Source organism: Astatotilapia calliptera, chromosome 6 (assembly GCF_900246225.1).
Source record: "Astatotilapia calliptera chromosome 6, fAstCal1.2, whole genome shotgun sequence".
Taxonomy (NCBI): Eukaryota; Metazoa; Chordata; class Actinopteri; order Cichliformes; family Cichlidae; genus Astatotilapia; species Astatotilapia calliptera.
Genome location: NC_039307.1, coordinates 39,621,743 through 39,641,289, shown reverse-complemented (window position 1 = coordinate 39,641,289; position 19,547 = coordinate 39,621,743). Strand labels below are relative to the sequence as shown.

The 19,547-nt window shown below is 43.6% G+C and overlaps 1 protein-coding gene across 12 annotated transcripts in view; it reads right to left on the bottom strand.

Annotated features, from left to right (window-relative positions):
• Positions 1-19,547, bottom strand: part of LOC113024783 (teneurin-3) — a 439,740-nt gene that overhangs the window by 89,227 nt on the left and 330,966 nt on the right. For all 12 annotated transcript variants that reach the window (XM_026172107.1, XM_026172108.1, XM_026172106.1 and 9 more), the window contains 4 exons: positions 12,033-12,152; positions 9,560-9,643; positions 8,665-8,789; positions 660-915 (listed from right to left, as the gene is read on the bottom strand). In XM_026172107.1, the coding sequence (XP_026027892.1) occupies positions 660-915; positions 8,665-8,789; positions 9,560-9,643; positions 12,033-12,152 (585 nt within the window). The remainder of the gene's footprint in view (positions 1-659; positions 916-8,664; positions 8,790-9,559; positions 9,644-12,032; positions 12,153-19,547) is intronic.

Sequence of the window (19,547 nt, the reverse complement as noted above, 5' to 3'; positions counted from 1 at the left end):
CGTGTGCCAGTGAAGGTTTTCACAGCACACTAGTATTACATTAAATATTGGTCGTTTATTGAAAATCACATCCAGCCAATATAGTTGCAGGTCGCTTCAGTCTCACCAGGTTTATCTGCCAAATTCATTTATCGTGCCTGCATTTCCCTAAAAAGCCCATTCAAGGTTTCTAGTATGTTAAACAAAGACAGAATAATCCTTTTTACAGCGCTAACCCTAACAGACGATTATGTAAGTGGTGCATAACCACAACCAGTTTGGTTAAAAAGTAAAACTGGATGAAATGTTGTTGTCATTTACATGTAGATTATATCGTGACTGATGTTCCCTCACAGAAAGTTCTGGGCTTGAATCTGTTAGTCAACTGTCTGTATTTTCACTTCAAACTCATTTTTCGAGATAACTTATCAGGGAATCGAATGCAGCTTTACTCAACGTTGCTTCGAGTTAAGATCGAGTTGTCTGTCACGTTCCAGATAACCATGAGCTCCAGAACCTGCTTTGATGTTTCTCACTATAATTATTGTTGTTATTATTAACAGTAGTAGTAGATTTGAATTTCTGTAACAACAAGCTGGTAGCACATACGTTGAGCACATGCTTTGAAGAGGTGCACTCACTCTTACAGCAACGTCCCAGGAAGAACAAGCATGTCTCACCTATGATGATGGTATTGTAGGAGACTTGTTCTGTGTTTCGTCCATCATTGTAAAACGCCAGGTGCCAGATTCCAGTGTCCAGGTACTGGATGAACCCAGCCTCATGCACATTCACGGAGCGGATATGTCGGGGGCCTCCCTCAGATTCTTCTTCGAAAGAACCGGCTAGACGTATGTGTGCTGCGTCGGTGTCACTCAGTGCTCGTTTGTCTTTCGAAATAAGTCGACTACCATCCAACAGTTCCACAAAGTCATACTGGAAAACAAAAAAGCACAATAATGCAAACATCTTATTTTCCCCAAGGTTTAGCCTAAAGTTTCAGCTATGACAATCTAACCACTGTGCTCTTTGAGATTTAGAGGTGATGCTCAGCATGTCCAGTTTCTGTCACCCTGCACAGTACCTGGATTCTCCTGAAGGGCCAAGGCCTGGCAAGGACAGCAGTGCAGGTCAGTGTGACAATCGAGTGGTCTTTTTTGGCCTCTTACTGGCTTTGTTAGGCAGTGCAGTGAGAACACATCTTACTAGGGAGCATGGTGACCGTAAGGTTTCACATCGCAGAGCTACATTTGGTCAGTCAGCATTTTCCAGCTTGCCGTCTGTGGAGCACACTTCCAACCGAAGTCAAACATCAGACCCTTTACAGTGAAGGTCAAAGTTTAGTTAAAGGCAAATCAGAGCTGTCGTCATTTTAATGAATGATTTTTTGTTGTTGTTTTTTTTATTTATTTATTGTCTATTAATTGTAGTTGTATCCATGATGTATTTTAGTTTTATGAAAATTTATGTTCTATTGTAAAATATGTGCATTGTGATTGTGACAAGGGACAATGGTTGAAAATGAGCAATAACTCTAAACTTATGTGCGTTACATCAGTTTTGTCACGGTCCGGGGCAGCGGCCGTGTGGAGAGCGGAAGGAGGACTCAAAACGCAGCACTTATTCAGGTGTGAGGGTGATTTATTGATAATAGCCAATATAAAGTGGGGATGGTAAAACAGAACTAAGGATGAACTAACTGGGAGAAACTACACAAAGAAATAGCAAACCTGAACATGAAGGGAGAACAGCAGGGAGAGCACGCAGGGGATTACACCAGGTATGAAGACAGACGACGCGACGAGGAGCAGAGGAAATCACACACTATAAGTACACAAAGAGACACTGGGAAATCACACACAGGTGGGGGAAACAGCTGGACCTGATTAACCTGACGAGACAGGGGAACACTAACACCAGGGACCAACAGAGGGAGCACAAACCCAGAACCCAGTGTCTAAAATCCCAAACACAAACCATCCCAAAACAGCCATGAATAATAATGAAAGTAATAACAATAAAGAACATAAACATAAAGTCACTGAGTCATGGCCGCAGGACCATGACAGTACCCCCCCCCCTAAAGGGCTGGCCCCTGACAGCCACAGAAACACACCACCAGACCCGGGCGGGCGGCAGGGGGCCTAGGATGGAGGGACCGGGCCATGACCAAAACGAAGACCCCAGAGTCCCAAACAGACGTTTACAAAACTCACAGGGGAGCAGAGTCCGAAGCACAGTTCAGGCGGCCGGCCATGAAGAAGGCCGTGGCGGCGCGTAAAGACTTCGGGAGGCCATCCACGAAGAAGGCCGTGACGGCGCGCAAAAGTTCAGGGGGCCGACCGTGGGAAGCACGCGGCCAAGTCAGGCGAAGAGGGTCGGGCGCACGGGCGAAGGCACGCGCAGGTCAGGCGATGGCGGCCAGTGCCTAGCCGACGGTCTGAAACGGCCGTTGCTCAGACCAAAGAGAGGTGGGCCAGGCGAGGCTGAAGCACGGAAGCGGAACCGGCAAGCGAAGATGCTGAAGACGCTGCTGCAGGCGATGGCGTCGGATGCTGAAGACCGCTGCAGCCGTGCGTTGCGACACGAAGGCTGCAGCGCGACTGAAGCAGAGCGAGCCGACCAGGCGAGGCTGAAGCGGAGATGAACTGGGCAGCGTGGATGAAACGGGCCAGGCGTGGCTGAAACGGGCAGGTGGAGAAGCGGGCAGGCGATGAAGAAGCTGTAGTGAAGCCGGCCGGCGAGGACGAAGCTGTAGCTGAAGCTGGGCCAGGCGATGACGCGGTAGCTGAGCGGGCCAGGTGAGGATGAGCTGGACCGATCAGCGCGAAGGGAAGCGAGAGAAGCCGGACCAGGCGTCGATGAACCGGGCCAGACGTGGATGAACCGGAACGAGGCTGAAGCTGAAGCTGAAGCTGGGCCAGGTGAGGATGAAGCTGGACCAGAACCAGGCGAGGCTGAAGCTTCAGGCTGAGGCGTGGCAGTAGCAGGTGGTAGCGCTGCAGGTGATGGTACTGCAGGAGGCGGCGCTGCAGCCACAGGTGGAGAAGCAGCCACAGGTGGAGAAGCAGCCACAGGTGGAGAAGCAGCCACAAGTGGCCGGACGGGATCCTCGGGCCCCCCAGCCGACGTGGCAGTCAGTGTGGCACGAGGCTGGACGGGCTCCTCGGGCCCCCCAGCGAAAACAGCCGCAGAACCAGTGGGCACCGGGGCCCCCGGCACACATGAAACAAAACCAGTAGGCACGTGGGCCTCTGGCACACATGAAACAAAACCAGTAGGCACGTGGGCCTCGGGCACACATGAAACAAAACCAGTAGGCACGTGGGCCTCTGGCACATATGAAACAAAACCAGTAGGCACGTGGGCCTCCGGCACACATAAGGAGGGCTGCAGCTGCGCAGAGCACTGACCCTGCTCAGGCAGTGACAGCCCGGTGCAGTTCACAGCTGGCATCTTGGCCTCCAGGGGTCCAGAGTAAGCTGAGGGCAGTAACCCAGCCTCTGGGGAAGCCCCGGAGTGAGCAATAGTCTCTAATGTAGCCAGCTTTTGAGGAACAGGTCCGTAGTGAAACAGTTTGTCTCCCTGCTCAGAAACGGCGGTGGAAAAACAGTGTGAAAATTGTGGCTTAAGGGAGGCTAATGGTTGAGCTACAGACTGGGAAGCTTGTGGTTGGACACAGAACTGAGCCGGAGAATGGCAATAAAGTCCTGGCTCAGAAGGAGCGGCAGAGACACAGTCTGTCAGTTTTGCAGCGGGTTTGTACACGCCCACTTGGGAAGGATCCGTTACCACGAAGGTAGGTAAGCGATCCGTACAGTCTCCCATCCCGCTCTGAATAGCCCCAGAAAACAAAGTCCCGGAAACTGGGGAAAGCAATGCATCCCGCTGACTCACCGCATCGGGCTGCTCGAAAGTGAATGCAGACGGGGGGTGTAGTCCAAGGTCCAAAAGGAGAAACTCCCGCTCCCACGGACATAGCGAGCCTAGAAGCCATGGGAGACCGGTCACCAGACGCTGTAGCCGCCTCTCTATAGCGCGCTGGGACTCCCCGCCCGGGTTTTCCAGCCACAGGTCAATAAGCTCCTGTGTGGCATCGATGAGCGTCTCCCGTAGCTCCCTGGACGGGTTAAGCGCTGCTGGGTCCATGTTGTGGTCGCGTCGTACTGTCACGGTCCGGGGCAGCGGCCGTGTGGAGAGCGGAAGGAGGACTCAAAACGCAGCACTTATTCAGGTGTGAGGGTGATTTATTGATAATAGCCAATATAAAGTGGGGATGGTAAAACAGAACTAAGGATGAACTAACTGGGAGAAACTACACAAAGAAATAGCAAACCTGAGCATGAAGGGAGAACAGCAGGGAGAGCACGCAGGGGATTACACCAGGTATGAAGACAGACGACGCGACGAGGAGCAGAGGAAATCACACACTATAAGTACACAAAGAGACACTGGGAAATCACACACAGGTGGGGGAAACAGCTGGACCTGATTAACCTGACGAGACAGGGGAACACTAACACCAGGGACCAACAGAGGGAGCACAAACCCAGAACCCAGTGTCTAAAATCCCAAACACAAACCATCCCAAAACAGCCATGAATAATAATGAAAGTAATAACAATAAAGAACATAAACATAAAGTCACTGAGTCATGGTCGCAGGACCATGACAAGTTTCATGTTTTGCACTTGGACTATGTTAGACTGCACTGTCCCTTTAAATAAAACACATGCAGAAAGGACAGAGGTCAGCCTCGAACCCTGGCCAGCCGCTCTCAGCCACACAGCCCACTGAGCTAAACCGGCCACGATGCTGTCACATGGTCTTAGGTGAATCTTAAATATATCACCAATTAAACTCTGAGTATTCACATGACATAACAGACGTCTATGAAATTCGCTCTGTGTGTAATGGACCATTTCACAACAACAGTAATAGAGAAAACAATGAGTGAAAGGGGAAAACTCCCTTTTACAGGAAGCAAAGTCATCTAAAGTGCTAACACTGAGCTGTGTGACTGCGTGGATTAGTCCTCTGACAGAACACAGAGATGTCGTCATTAAAGGAATAGTTTAGTGAAGAAGCTTATATTCATTTTGGACTAAGAGTTACAAAGCACTTCACTCACTTGCAAAGTTGCCTGTGAAATATTTATAACTTGAATCAGAATCAGAGAGTCGGAGAGCAGCTGCCTTAGGCTGCCACTAGGACGGCGCCGTCGTTCCTGTGTTGATTTGATGCGCTTTTCTGAGCATTTCGGAAATTTGTTGAAAGTAGAAAAGTCAGACGAACTAGGGACGACGACAAACTGTCCTAAATGTTATAGTAGTGAACAGATATCAGCTGCAGCCACTGGTTCAGTGAGGTTTCATTTTCAGGCGTAAAGATAAAAACATCAATATCGTCTCAGTTGGAAACATATCATGTCGTCCTTTGCCTACAAAATCTCATCCCAGGGTCATGACCTACATTACCATGGCAACTATTGCACACATACACCACAATTAAATGAGTCAGCTCTGTATGCTGAATGCATAACATAGCTTCTAACCTTTTGACAGATGCCCTTTCATCTATATTTACATTATAAATGAAGGTTCCTCTCAGTCCCTTTCAGACATGACCGAGCATAAACAGAAACAGCCACATGATATGTGCCACCTGTAATTTTCTCATCATTTATTGAAGTATTCTCCAGGCTTCTTGAAGGAGATTCCAAGGTCCGTCTTTGGATCTCGGCTGCCTTTCTTTCTGTTCTCTGTCAGAATGATCGCACTTCAATAATGTTGAGGCTGACACTGTGAGAGGCCAGTCCAGTACTGCAAGCTTTCCATTGTGTGTTTTTTCTATCCGAGTATGCTTTTACTGCACTGGCCGTGTGTTTGGGACCATTGTCATCCTCAAACATGAAGCCATTGCCAGTCAAATGGTTCCAATTCTAACCAGATCCCATCGACACCATCAGGCTTCAGCGAACAGTCGATGATCAGCTGAAGGGCCAGATGCAGCTCTCAGGTCCTGTGTCAGGCCTTTACTGGAGTTCAGCCAACATAACAGAACAATCTGGTTATGTACAGACTCTGCATGTTCCATGTCAGGATAATGTTTTAGGTCAACATAAACAGATTATCTTCTCTTCTGAAAATTCACCAATGAGATATACGCCATGATTCAAACCCTAACACCAAGGCTGCCGAACCTGGTCCCCGAGCTCTGAACCTGCTCTGACACTTCCTCTCCGTCGTTCTGCTCCCCTGAGGCCTTCAGTGGTGAGTTAGGTCACTCTCTCTTGAAGGTAATCTGTTGTCTAAATGAGTTCCTTATCCTTTCCCAGATGATTACTTATTAATTAATAATTAGTAATAGTCTTTAGTGGGCTAAAACTTACTTAAGGTCACATCCCATTGAGTCAGCTTCCTTCTCTGACTTTAGATACGTTTGACCAATAGAGGAAAATTCACTGGAAAAATGAGCAAAGAAGCAGCAACTGTGAAAGAGCTTCAGAAAGACCAGAGACGCAGCAATACCGAAAACATTCAGCCGAACTTTGTTTTGTTTTGTTCAAAAAATGTTGCTTTGTTTTTGTTTTTTACAAATGAGTCACGCAGATGCTGGAAAATAATGTCAGGGCATTACACTAACTTGTTGCCACGGTTGCACTGCTATGCCTAACTTTTTTTCTTAGGCGCACCCAAAGTTTTCAACCACATCGCTTAACACAGCAGTTCTACATGTGCACTTTTGGGGGAAATTGCTGTCTATGGAGACAAAATTGATTTGTAAATGATTTACTAACAATCTTGTCAACACAAAGTTCTTTATTTGGAGTGCATTTCTAGAAGAAAGATAAGTTACTGAATGGGTGCTTGTGCTTAAAGTGCGTTGGCACTCTTTGGCAATATTGCAGACAATGTTAAACTCAATCATCACATCGGCTCCTCTGACGGCCTGTTTGGGGGAGGAGCCACTTGGGCAGTGCTATCGCAGCCACTTCTGTCAGGCCTAGGCTGCTCACTACGGCTCACTAGGGCTGGGTATCATCACTGATTTCTACAATCCATTCGACCCCGATTCACAAGGTCCTGATTCGATTCAATTTTGCCTCAGACAGTCAGAAATATTATAATTCTGATCATTTATCAGTACTGATACACATGAGACTTCATCAGAGGTGTGAACATCACAGCAGATGCGTTTGTGTCAAAGTAACTGAGGATAAAAGAGAAAAAAACATGAAGGAGACTTTCCTGGCCTGGCTTTTTATTGCAGATAAACTTAAAACTATTCTGCAATTTTGCATCATTTTAAAACAACGGTAGACTGATGGGTAATAAGCACATGAATGATGCCGAAAACAGAGATCTGAGACGGGAAGTACAGAGAGAGAGAGAGAGAGAGAGAGCTGTGCATGAAGTGCAAAACAGCAGAAGTCAGAGGGAATTCATGACGAGGTTTATGTGAAGCGTAGTTTGGATCTTCTTTTGCTGCTGGTTCAGTGAATTTTGGTTGGAAAGAGACAAAACCTGCAGCATCAGAATCTCGCGCAAAAAAGCCGTAAACACAAAGCGCGGACCGGACGCATCAGAGTCAGCGAGCTGTCGGCTTTCAGCCCCGACGGCGTGTCCGTGTACGGGCCGTCGGGTGAGAAAGCCGCGAAACAGAAAGCTGATTCTGATGCATGGAGGTCCGCTCTGTGTTTACGTCTTTGTGTGGAGTCCGTTACCTGCTCTCATGATGGTTGTTGAAATAGTTTTGTGAGCTTTAACCTGAGATTCTGGCGTTTCTGGCAAAATAAGTTTATATTTAAAAGTCGATTCAGGATTTAATGAATCGATATCGCTTTATTCAAGCTACTCACCTCTCTCTCATATCATAGAGGTCCCGCCCCTGACTATAATAATAATAATGGATTGGATTTATATAGCGCTTTTCAAGGCACCCAAAGCGCTTTACAATGCCACTATTCATTCACTCTCACATTCATACACTGGTGGAGGCAAACTACGGTTGTAGCCACAGCTGCCCTGGGGCAGACTGACAGAAGCGAGGCTGCCATATCGCGCCATCGGCCCCTCTGGCCAACACCAGTAGGCGGTAGGGTAAAGTGTCTTGCCCAAGGACACAACGACCAGGAAAGAGAGCCCGGGGATCGAACCGGCGACCTTCCGGTTACAGATACGCTTCCCAACCCCCTGAGCCACGGTCGCCCCACGACTATGTCTGATTGGGACACACGACAGGGGCATGATGTGTGTCAGTTGTTGACCACACGGACTTTCAGAGACTTTTTTTTTTTTTACTGGAACAGCTGGTTGCACTGCTGCTACCATTGTTTTTTTTTTAGTCGCACCATTGAAATATTTGGTCGCACTCTAGAGCCCTGAATGTTATTAACAATGAAAGGATGGACACAGAGGCACAGAGGATATATTAGCAGTCTCTTAAAAGTCAATGCTGACTGCCAAATGGCAAAAACTTGAACCTATGTCATCGCACGACAACGTGAAAATCACTCAGGTGTCATTTTCTATCACTGCTGTTTGAATCAATGATTAAAGCTAGACATTACTTCATTAGTACTTCAAATGGTGAAAATATCACTTCATGCACTTTTTCCACTCTCCAATATGTTGGTGCAGTAGTTCTAAAGTAGTCCTGGTAACATTTGCATTCCCGTGTTACCTGTGTATGTGAAGGTGGTAGGCCTTTGCGTCCATACACACCAACAAGAGCATCTCTCTGGACGGAAATGTTGAATTTCAGGAACTGTGGTTGGTCGATATACAGCTGGGACCTCCAAAACACACCTTGAATAAAGAAACAGAACAACATTAACGTCAGTGATTTAAATATTAACACTCCCCAACTGACTTTCAGAAATGCCGCCTTCTCAGTGTTAATTGTCTTTATAAAAACAGTGTGATTTGTTATTCATTTCCCATCGACTTCTGTTTCCTGCAACTGCGTGTGGTGTTGTAGCACAACAAGTTACTACTGCGTCTTATTCATAAATATGTGGCAAAGGAATTCATTTCAAGAAAGCCGTTTAACCTTTAAGGCTTATTACTGTGACACACTCGAAAATAATGTCAGAAGTGAAAACCAGTAAACAAAACTAGTGATTTCATTCACAGTGCTACAGATGCAGAGTTCCTCACATGTGGAATATTTATAACTCCATCCTCACAATTTAGATAATGAAAGTCTTTGGACTGTGAAGCCAGAGAACCCACGCAAAGGCCCCGGGCAGGTGGGGGTATTGAACTCAGGACCTTGTTGCTGTGTGTAACAGTGCTAATCGCCACTGTGCTGCCTTGTTTGCAAGTATAGTTATTATAATATGATTACGTTCCTCTTTGTAGTAGATTTAAGTAACACACTCCACTGAATTGTTAGAATCTCTGCCATCACTGATATAACTGATTAACAGAAACATGGAGGTGAAACACAGAAAGATTCCACTACACGACGTAACAATCCTACAAACTGGTGTGGGGTGTTGGAAATGTTACACTGAGTTTACAGAGTATTAATCACAGCAGATCCCGACACAGGTGCATTTGTGTACACAGCTCACCTGCAGGTATATCTTGTATGGCTCGTCTCCCCACATCCACCTCTCCTGTGTCTATGGTGTTGTTCTCTAGAAAAAGCATCTTACCTGCAGAAGGAAAACACATCAAACTGAATCCATGAGATGCTCTAAAAGCCACCATCATGGCTACGTAGGAAGAACACTGTCCATCATCGACATCGGAGATAATACCAGTGCTTGTTAGAGAGCTAACAGACACTGGAGACAGGTTACATTGGTTGTGGTACTTCACTACAGAAAATTCACTGCAGAAGAAATGATTATGTTTGGTCAGTTGAAAACAGTAAGTAAGTGAACATATAATAACACTCAGAGATTTCTTACAGGTTAATTAAGGTTTTCTTTTGAGTGAGTGCAAAGTCACGAAAGAAAACAAAAGCTGAACCTCAGAAAGTGTCGGCACGCTTACGTGGCTGATCCCTGTGGTTAACAGTTATATATGTAAATGGTAACTGGGCTGGTTCTTTTCTACTCTTGCAGAGCAGGTTGTATAAGCACCTTGGATGCTTTATACAACCTGCCTCATTCACTTTTGCTATGTTTTTCTGTGCTTTCTATCCAACATTCAGCCTACAGGAAACGCAACAAAGAGCAACTTGGGGTTAATATGTTGCTCAAGGATGTTTGGCACACAGACTCGAGCAGCCAGGAGTTGAACCACCACCACTGCTTTGATTAGTAGATGACATGTTCTTCCTCCTGACCTGTACCCCATACCTCACACAGAAACTCCAGTGTATGTCATGCTTTTAAGAGGGTAAAGAATAATCTGCAGGTATAACATCTGGAACAATGAAAGTGGAATTTGTAGAAAAATCTAACCAGTTAAAGTAAAAACCAGTTAACCTGGAACACCTACCACACAAACCATTAAAGAAAAGACTGGGAGGGCCATAACAACAAGGACAAACGTCAATGATGCATGTTTTATAGAATCTACACCTTACTAAACGTTGACAGAATGTATTATACTGTAATGGACGGGATTATGAGTTAACTTGGCTGTTGTGTTATTAATGTTATTGTGTTCAGAACTGCCACACTGTTAAAGCAAAGACGCCCTTAAACCTGCAACAATGTGATTTACTGAATGTCCTTGAATGTGTCAGTCGTGGACTGTGACACTAACACTAACTGATACTGAGAAAAGGTTCCTTCACACAAAGGAATCATGGCACACACACCTGTTTGTGTTTCTTTAGCTGCAGTGTAGTTTGCAGAGAGTAGAGCTAGAGTGTGTTCACCAGCACTGGCTCAGGTGTGTCAGCAGAGTGTGAATATTTACCTGTGCTATGCATTAGCTGATATGACATGCTGCATATAACTCAAAGACGCAAACTATTATTTCTTATGTGAGAAAGACTCCCACCCCTGACGTTTCTGTAGTTCTCCTCACTCTTCCTGTGTATAACAGCTAACACACAGGAGTGGAGATCTGCTTTCCAACACTGCCATTTAACTCATTCTTTGCCTAAATCGTTTAAAACTGTTTAACTCTTTCTTTCTTTTCTTTAACATTATCTGTGACTTGTTTTCGACTCATATCCCTGCACATATTTAAACTGTTGTAAGTTTAAAGTTTGGGAGCAAACTTTTTCCAGCAGAAAGGAAACATTTATAGTCTTTCTCTGTTTCCAAACAACGATTTCAGAGCCCTCACAGCTTTCAGTAAACATCCTCCAACAGTCGGTGTGTGCTGCTGTTATCTCGCTCATTTTAAGTTTTATTCAGCACTGCTTTGTGGTGTGAACAGAAGGGATGAGCAGCGAGAAAAAGAAAAGAACGAATTGAGAAAAAAAGGCAAGAAAAGCTGAGAAAATGAAGACATGAAACTAAAAGAGTCTGACAGGCAGACAAAGAGAGAGAATAACCACAGAACAGAAAAGCTGCACATTTAACAAAAGCGTGACTGGCAGGGTGAGGTCAGCAGCCGTGGCTTTTGTCCTACATCTCTGTTACCTGTTACACTCATTTTTCTTTTACGATACTTCTCTGGTTTCTTTGCAATGCTGTTAGTCACTGCCTTCAAAATAAGTTTTCAGACTGCATAACTTAAAAACAAAGCATGTTATTGATGTGAAAATCTGTTTGGTTTGTATCTGGTTGCTTTGAGTTGTACTGTCCATTTCCTGTCTTCTGCCTCAAGTCCAGAGGGACTCAGAGCAGGGTCACTACATCTCCATCTTCAAAAAGCCAGTTAAGTGTGTTGTTCAAGTCCAACTCAGTGTGTGTGTGTGTGTGTGTGTGTGCCTGCCAAGCATCAAAGTGATATCAAACATCAGACTCTGAAAAGGGCTGGAGAGAAACCCTGACCTCTGAGAGTGAGTGGCAGATTATAATATGTGGTAAACTCTGAAGGCTATCCTGGGCTCCTGTGTCCAGCTCTTTTCCACAGCTTTTATTGTTTTTAATGTCAAAAGAAAGGGAAGGAAAAATTCTTTAAGCAGGGACTCACTGTTGTCTGTAGACACTATAAATGTGTTGGGTGTTGTGTCTCTTCCTCCACCTCCATTTTCAAAGGCTCCGTATCCCTCACTCTCCTGAAGCTGCCAGTTTAGACCAAACAGGTGCATGGCTGCAAAGAGGAGCAGACGAACAGGGGGGCAAAATGTTTAGTGTTCAGCAGTAATCTATTAGACACTCAAATATGCAAGCGAACACCAGTCTAACCATTCGCTCACCTCCACACACACACATAAACAAGCATCAGGTGTGTGTTTGTGTTAAAGCATCAGACAACTTTAGACATCAAGCTCATCTCCTGCTACATCTCAGTTGAGAAATAAGTAGGATAAAAAGTGAAACGAGTATCCACCAGCTACAGAAACATCCACAACCACACAGCTCATCACAGATCTCAGCTCAAACTGTTGTTCACTCCTACAGGACAAGGAGCCTCAGAATTATGTTGAAACAAAATGAGCAAGCGTGTCACATGTTTCAGATCACAAACAAACCTGACTAACACTGAACATGCAGTTTTAAATGAAAATCAGATTTATTAAGTGAAAAACAATGGACCTGTCTCGCCCTGTGTGAAAAAAGAATTGCCCAATAATAAGTTGTGCTGCTGGCAGCGAGAAGAGTAAGTGTTTGCGATATGGATTTCAACATCCCCGCGGAGGAATGTTGTCCATGTCGTCTTTCTATAAAATTGGAGGGTTATGAGAACAGCCTGTTTAAGGTCACGCCAGGTCATCCAGATCCTGAAGCAGTAAAGCAACAGCAGCCCATCATACTACGACCACCATATTTGACCTTTTTATGGAATGCTGTTCATTTTGCACCACATGTAACAGGATGCAAACCTTTCAAAATGTTTAAATATTATGCCATAATTCCACAGAATAGTTTCCAAAAAGTCTTGTGGATCATGAACACGTCTGTGTGTTCCTTTAGTCAGCAGAGGTTTGTTCTTTGGAACTCTGCCAGTCTTTATCTCAACCTTGAATCATGAACAATATCTTATCTGAGGCAAGTGAGAGCCACGGTTCTTTGATGTTGGTCTGGGTTCTTTGATGTTGTTCTGGGTTCTTTGATGTTGTTCTGGGTTCTTTGATGTTGTTCTGGGTTCTTTGATCTTATTCTGGGTTCTTTGATGTTGTTCTGGGTTCTTTGATGTTGTTCTGGGTTCTTTGATGTTGGTCTGGGTTCTTTGATGTTGGTCTGGGTTCTTTGATCTTATTCTGGGTTCTTTGATGTTGTTCTGGGTTCTTTGATGTTGGTCTGGGTTCTTTGATGTTGGTCTGGGTTCTTTGATCTTATTCTGGGTTCTTTGATCTTATTCTGGGTTCTTTGATGTTGGTCTGGGTTCTTTGATGTTGGTCTGGGTTCTTTGATCTTATTCTGGGTTCTTTGATGTTGTTCTGGGTTCTTTGATGTTGGTCTGGGTTCTTTGATGTTATTCTGGGTTCTTTGATGTTGTTCTGGGTTCTTTGATGTTGGTCTGGGTTCTTTGATGTTATTCTGGGTTCTTTGAGGTTGTTCTGGGTTCTTTGATGTTATTCTGGGTTCTTTGAGGTTATTCTGGGTTCTTTGATGTTGTTCTGGGTACTTTGATGTTGGTCTGGGTTCTTTGATGTTGTTCTGGTACTTTGATGTTGGTCTGGGTTCTTTGATGTTGTTCTGGGTTCTTTGAGGTTGTTCTGGGTTCTTTGAGGTTATTCTGGGTACTTTGATGTTGGTCTGGGTTCTTTGATGTTGTTCTGGGTTCTTTGATGTTGGTCTCGGTACTTTGAAGTTGTTCTGGGTTCTTTGATGTTGGTCTGGGTTCTTTGATGTTGGTCTGGGTACTTTGATGTTGTTCTGGTACTTTGATGTTGGTCTGGGTTCTTTGATGTTGTTCTGGGTTCTTTGATGTTGGTCTCGGTACTTTGAAGTTGTTCTGGGTTCTTTGATGTTGGTCTGGGTTCTTTGATGTTGGTCTGGGTACTTTGATGTTGTTCTGGTACTTTGATGTTGGTCTGGGTTCTTTGATGTTGGTCTGGGTTCTTTGAAGTTGTTCTGGGTTCTTTGATGTTCGTCTGGGTTCTTTGATGTTGTTCTGGGTTCTTTGATGTTGTTCTGGGTTCTTTGATGTTGGTCTGGGTTCTTTGATGTTATTCTGGGTTCTTTGATGTTGTTCTGGGTTCTTTGATGTTGTTCTGGGTTCTTTGATGTTATTCTGGGTTCTTTGAGGTTGTTCTGGGTTCTTTGATGTTATTCTGGGTTCTTTGAGGTTGTTCTGGGTTCTTTGATGTTGGTCTGGGTTCTTTGATGTTATTCTGGGTTCTTTGAGGTTGTTCTGGGTTCTTTGATGTTATTCTGGGTTCTTTGAGGTTATTCTGGGTTCTTTGATGTTGTTCTGGGTACTTTGATGTTGGTCTGGGTTCTTTGATGTTGTTCTGGGTTCTTTGATGTTGGTCTGGGTTCTTTGATGTTGTTCTGGGTTCTTTGAGGTTGTTCTGGGTTCTTTGAGGTTATTCTGGGTACTTTGATGTTGGTCTGGGTTCTTTGATGTTGTTCTGGGTTCTTTGATGTTGTTCTGGTTCTTTGAGGTTGTTCTGGGTTCTTTGAGGTTGTTCTGGGTACTCTGATGTTGTTCTGGTACTTTGATGTTGGTCTGGGTTCTTTGATGTTGTTCTGGGTTCTTTGATGTTGGTCTCGGTACTTTGAAGTTGTTCTGGGTTCTTTGATGTTGGTCTGGGTTCTTTGAGGTTGTTCTGGGTTCTTTGATGTTATTCTGGGTTCTTTGAGGTTGTTTGGGTTCTTTGAGGTTGTTCTGGGTACTCTGATGTTGTTCTGGTACTTTGATGTTGGTCTGGGTACTTTGATGTTGTTCTGGGTTCTTTGATGTTGGTCTCGGTACTTTTGAAGTTGTTCTGGTTCTTTGATGTTGGTCTGGGTTCTTTGATGTTGTTCTGGGTTCTTTGATGTTGGTCTCGGTTCTTTGATGTTGTTCTGGGTTCTTTGATGTTGGTCTCGGTACTTTGAAGTTGTTCTGGGTTCTTTGATGTTGGTCTGGGTTCTTTGATGTTGGTCTGGGTACTTTGATGTTGTTCTGGTACTTTGATGTTGGTCTGGGTTCTTTGATGTTGTTCTGGGTTCTTTGATGTTGGTCTCGGTACTTTGAAGTTGTTCTGGGTTCTTTGATGTTGTTCTGGGTTCTTTGATGTTGGTCTGGGTACTTTGATGTTGTTCTGGTACTTTGATGTTGGTCTGGGTTCTTTGATGTTGTTCTGGGTTCTTTGATGTTGGTCTCGGTACTTTGAAGTTGTTCTGGGTTCTTTGATGTTGGTCTGGGTTCTTTGATGTTGGTCTGGGTTCTTTGATGTTGTTCTGGTACTTTGATGTTGGTCTGGGTTCTTTGATGTTGTTCTGGGTCTTTGATGTTGGTCTCGGTACTTTGAAGTTGTTCTGGGTTCTTTGATGTTGTTCTGGGTTCTTTGATGTTGGTCTGGGTACTTTGATGTGTTCTGGGTTCTTTGATGTTATTCTGGGTTCTTTGAGGTTGTTCTGGGTTCTTTGAGGTTGTTCTGGGTACTCTGATGTTGTTCTGGTACTTTGATGTTGGTCTGGGTTCTTTGATGTTGTTCTGGGTTCTTTGATGTTGGTCTCGGTACTTTGAAGTTGTTCTGGGTTCTTTGATGTTGGTCTGGGTTCTTTGATGTTGTTCTGGGTTCTTTGATGTTGGTCTGGGTTCTTTGATGTTGTTCTGGGTTCTTTGATGTTGGTCTCGGTACTTTGAAGTTGTTCTGGGTTCTTTGATGTTGGTCTGGGTTCTTTGATGTTGGTCTGGGTACTTTGATGTTGTTCTGGTACTTTGATGTTGGTCTGGGTTCTTTGATGTTGTTTCTGGGTTCTTTGATGTTGGTCTCGGTACTTTGAAGTTGTTCTGGGTTCTTTGATGTTGGTCTGGGTTCTTTGATGTTGGTCTGGGTACTTTGATGTTGTTCTGGTACTTTGATGTTGGTCTGGGTTCTTTGATGTTGTTCTGGTTCTTTGATGTTGGTCTCGGTACTTTGAAGTTGTTCTGGGTTCTTTGATGTTGGTCTGGGTTCTTTGATGTTGGTCTGGGTACTTTGATGTTGTTCTGGTACTTTGATGTTGGTCTGGGTTCTTTGATGTTGTTCTGGGTTCTTTGATGTTGGTCTCGGTACTTTGAAGTTGTTCTGGGTTCTTTGATGTTGGTCTGGGTTCTTTGATGTTGGTCTGGGTACTTTGATGTTGTTCTGGTACTTTGATGTTGGTCTGGGTTCTTTGATGTTGGTCTGGGTTCTTTGATGTTGGTCTGGGTTCTTTGATGTTGTTCTGGTACTTTGATGTTGGTCTGGGTTCTTTGATGTTGGTCTGGGTTCTTTGAAGTTGTTCTGGGTTCTTTGATGTTCGTCTGGGTTCTTTGATGTTGTTCTGGTACTTTGATGTTGGTCTGGGTTCTTTGAGGACGGGGACAAACACTTTTTCTTAGCCCTGTATTTTCATCTTTTATTTCATTGTTCCAGTTTCTGTTTGTTTCAGAGGGTTTAGTCCTCCTGCGTCTTTCCCCCTCTGTTATATAATTTTATGCCTTTCCCTGTTAATGGTTATTTAGCTCCTGTTTTATTTTGGTAGTTTATTTACCCCCAGTGCCTTGCATTTATTAGCTGAAGCTATTTTTTCTCCCCTTATGAAACATTTTGTTATTTGGATTTTGTGTTTTCTTCCTCATTTTTAAAATACAGATAGTTTTTTGTTTTATTCCATCTGTCTCAGGGTTCCTTTACCTGTAACCGTTGTCTTGTTGGCCATCTCATTGTGTTGGACTTGCCAAACAATTCAAAACATCCTAGTACACAGGCAACAGTTTTTCAATTCAACAAAAGTCTGTAAAGATGACTTCTAGATTTAATTATAGACATAAAAAAGTTGTAAATTTGTTATGTATCTGAGGAAATCTGTAGTGCGGGATTAATTTGATCCAGATCAAAATACTTTTTCTATCATCAAGCCCATAGATAATCAGATGTCTGTCTGAAAGGAAACCCACACTCAGCCAGGCACATAAACTGTTTTTACAGTATCGCAGTTATCTTTTCATCTCCAATAAGTATGATGCACATGAACATGGAGTGGTATTTATAAAACACTTCACATTTTTGATTGACAGCTTTATTTTGAACAAATATAAATAAAATGAAAAACAAAATACATTTAAAAATAAAAAAGAAAGCAGAAGTTATAAAACACACAAACAAACATTAAGTTCCCATCAATAACTCTATCTACATGCTCCAAATGGAGAACGACGAATTCATCTACTCTTTTTAATACTAGTTAATAATTTACCAATTAGTGTTCATAATCTAGACACACATAAAACACTATCACACTTGTGATACCTTGTAAAAACAGTCTTTTCCTGTGTTTTCTAAGCACTTTGACATCCACAGCTTATCTTGATGTTTGTGTTTTCTCCTAAATAGCTTGACTGGATAATTTGTTATGACACAAAAATGTAAATACAACAATGTTATAACAATTGTATCATTAGCATCTTTTTCATTATTTATTTCACTTCTAGTCTCATTCCACATTCAGAGCACTTGTTTTTACAAGCCACATTTATTCAAACTTAAACAGCACTTTGTGTCTGTCAAGCTCACCAACAAACAACAACTTTGAGCTTCAGTATGTCCAAGGACACTTTAACTCTCACACAGGACCAGGTAAAGACTAAACCACTAACTGGCAGATTGTTCTACCTTCTGAGCTACAGCCACCACATCACTGCTTCAGACTACATATCACATTTAACACTTCATATATTTAGTGAGTTAGAGGATCAATAGGGGGTCCATGTCCCTCTTTCGGACACTCCCATAGGGCTTAAATCTGGGACTCACAGCCAATTGCTCTTAGAACTGAAGAACCTTCTGGGATGAAACGCCTTCAAGAAAACTTACAGAAGTTCAGACGATTTTCTTTCCAAGCTCCTTAGGCTGAACAACACCTTCATCACAAAATACAGGTAGCTGCTTTAAAAACAGAAAGGTTAACAACTAATATAATCTGTTGATATATCCTGTGTGACAATCTTAAGCCAATTTTTTTTTCCAGAGCTATTTTTTTCTAGGATCAACATTATTGTGACACATGACATTGTTCTAATAGCAAAGCTCCACCTCTATAATGTCTCTACTGTCTGGAACTTAAAAGAATTCGTGAATATCTGATTTCTGCACTCTCACTGTAATACATATTACAGTGAGTTGTGTCAAGGACCAATTACTGATTTAACATGGCAACATTTATTGAGAGAAACCCCTGCTGTGGATCCTCCTACGACGCTCAACACACACTAATGCAGTTATTCTGCACACACATAGACAACCATCTGCCTCATTAAATTAGAGCCCTGCTGTGCTAGCCTGTTACCCACAACCCCTCATAGTGAGCCATGAGCAAAGGGTCATGGGAGAGTGCTGGCTAATCAACAGCAGCCTGAATGTGCATGTGTCGGCGTCTGTGTGAGTCATAAGGTAAGAGGATAATGGCGAGGGCAACGATCATGCGAGAGCGAAAAACCAGTAGAACAATCTTGTGGATTTAAAGGTAGATTCAATCTAAAAACTATACATTCATCCATCACATGGTGTCAGCAGCTTTCTGCTACCAAATATTTCATATTATTTAGATATTTTATATTACCTTTGTGGAACTGACAACATAATGAGAAGAGTGCAATAGAAACTTCATTGTGGAAAAGTCTGCAGCATGAAGAAGACTGACTACCCCAAAGCAGACCAGGGCTTCACTCTGAGCCCAGTTCAGCCCACCCACAGTGGATGCACAGTTGTGCCAAAAACATTTTGCTTTTCCAAGATTTTATGAATCTAGAGGCTCCTCCTTTTCTTTTATCTGTTTATTGATTGATTTCTATCAGTGTTCTTCCAGTCACTACATTATATGTATAATATAATGTCATATAATAAGACAATGTAATAATATATTGGCTTCCCTTCATTGGCTCCCTGTTAAATCCAGAATTCAAAATCCTGCTCCTCACATACAAGGTCTTAAATAATCAGGCCCCATCTTATCTTAATGACCTTGTAGTACCATATCACCCTATTAGAGCACTTCGCTCTCGCTCTGCAGGCCTACTTGTTGTTCCTAGAGTATTTAAAAGTAGAATGGGAGGCAGAGCCTTCAGTTTTCAGGCCCCTCTTCTGTGGAACCAGCTTCCAGTTTGGATTCAGGAGACAGACACTATCTCTACTTTCAAGATTAGGCTTCAAACTTTCCTTTTTGCTAAAGCATATAGTTAGGGCTGGACCAGGTGACCCTGAATCCTCCCTTAGTTGTGCTGCAATAGACATAGGCTGCTGGGGATTCCCATGATGCACTGGGTGTTTCTTCTTCACTCACTATGTATTAACAGACCTCTCTGCATTGAATCATATCTGTTATTAACCTCTGTCTCTCTTCCACAGCATGTCTTTATCCTGTCTTC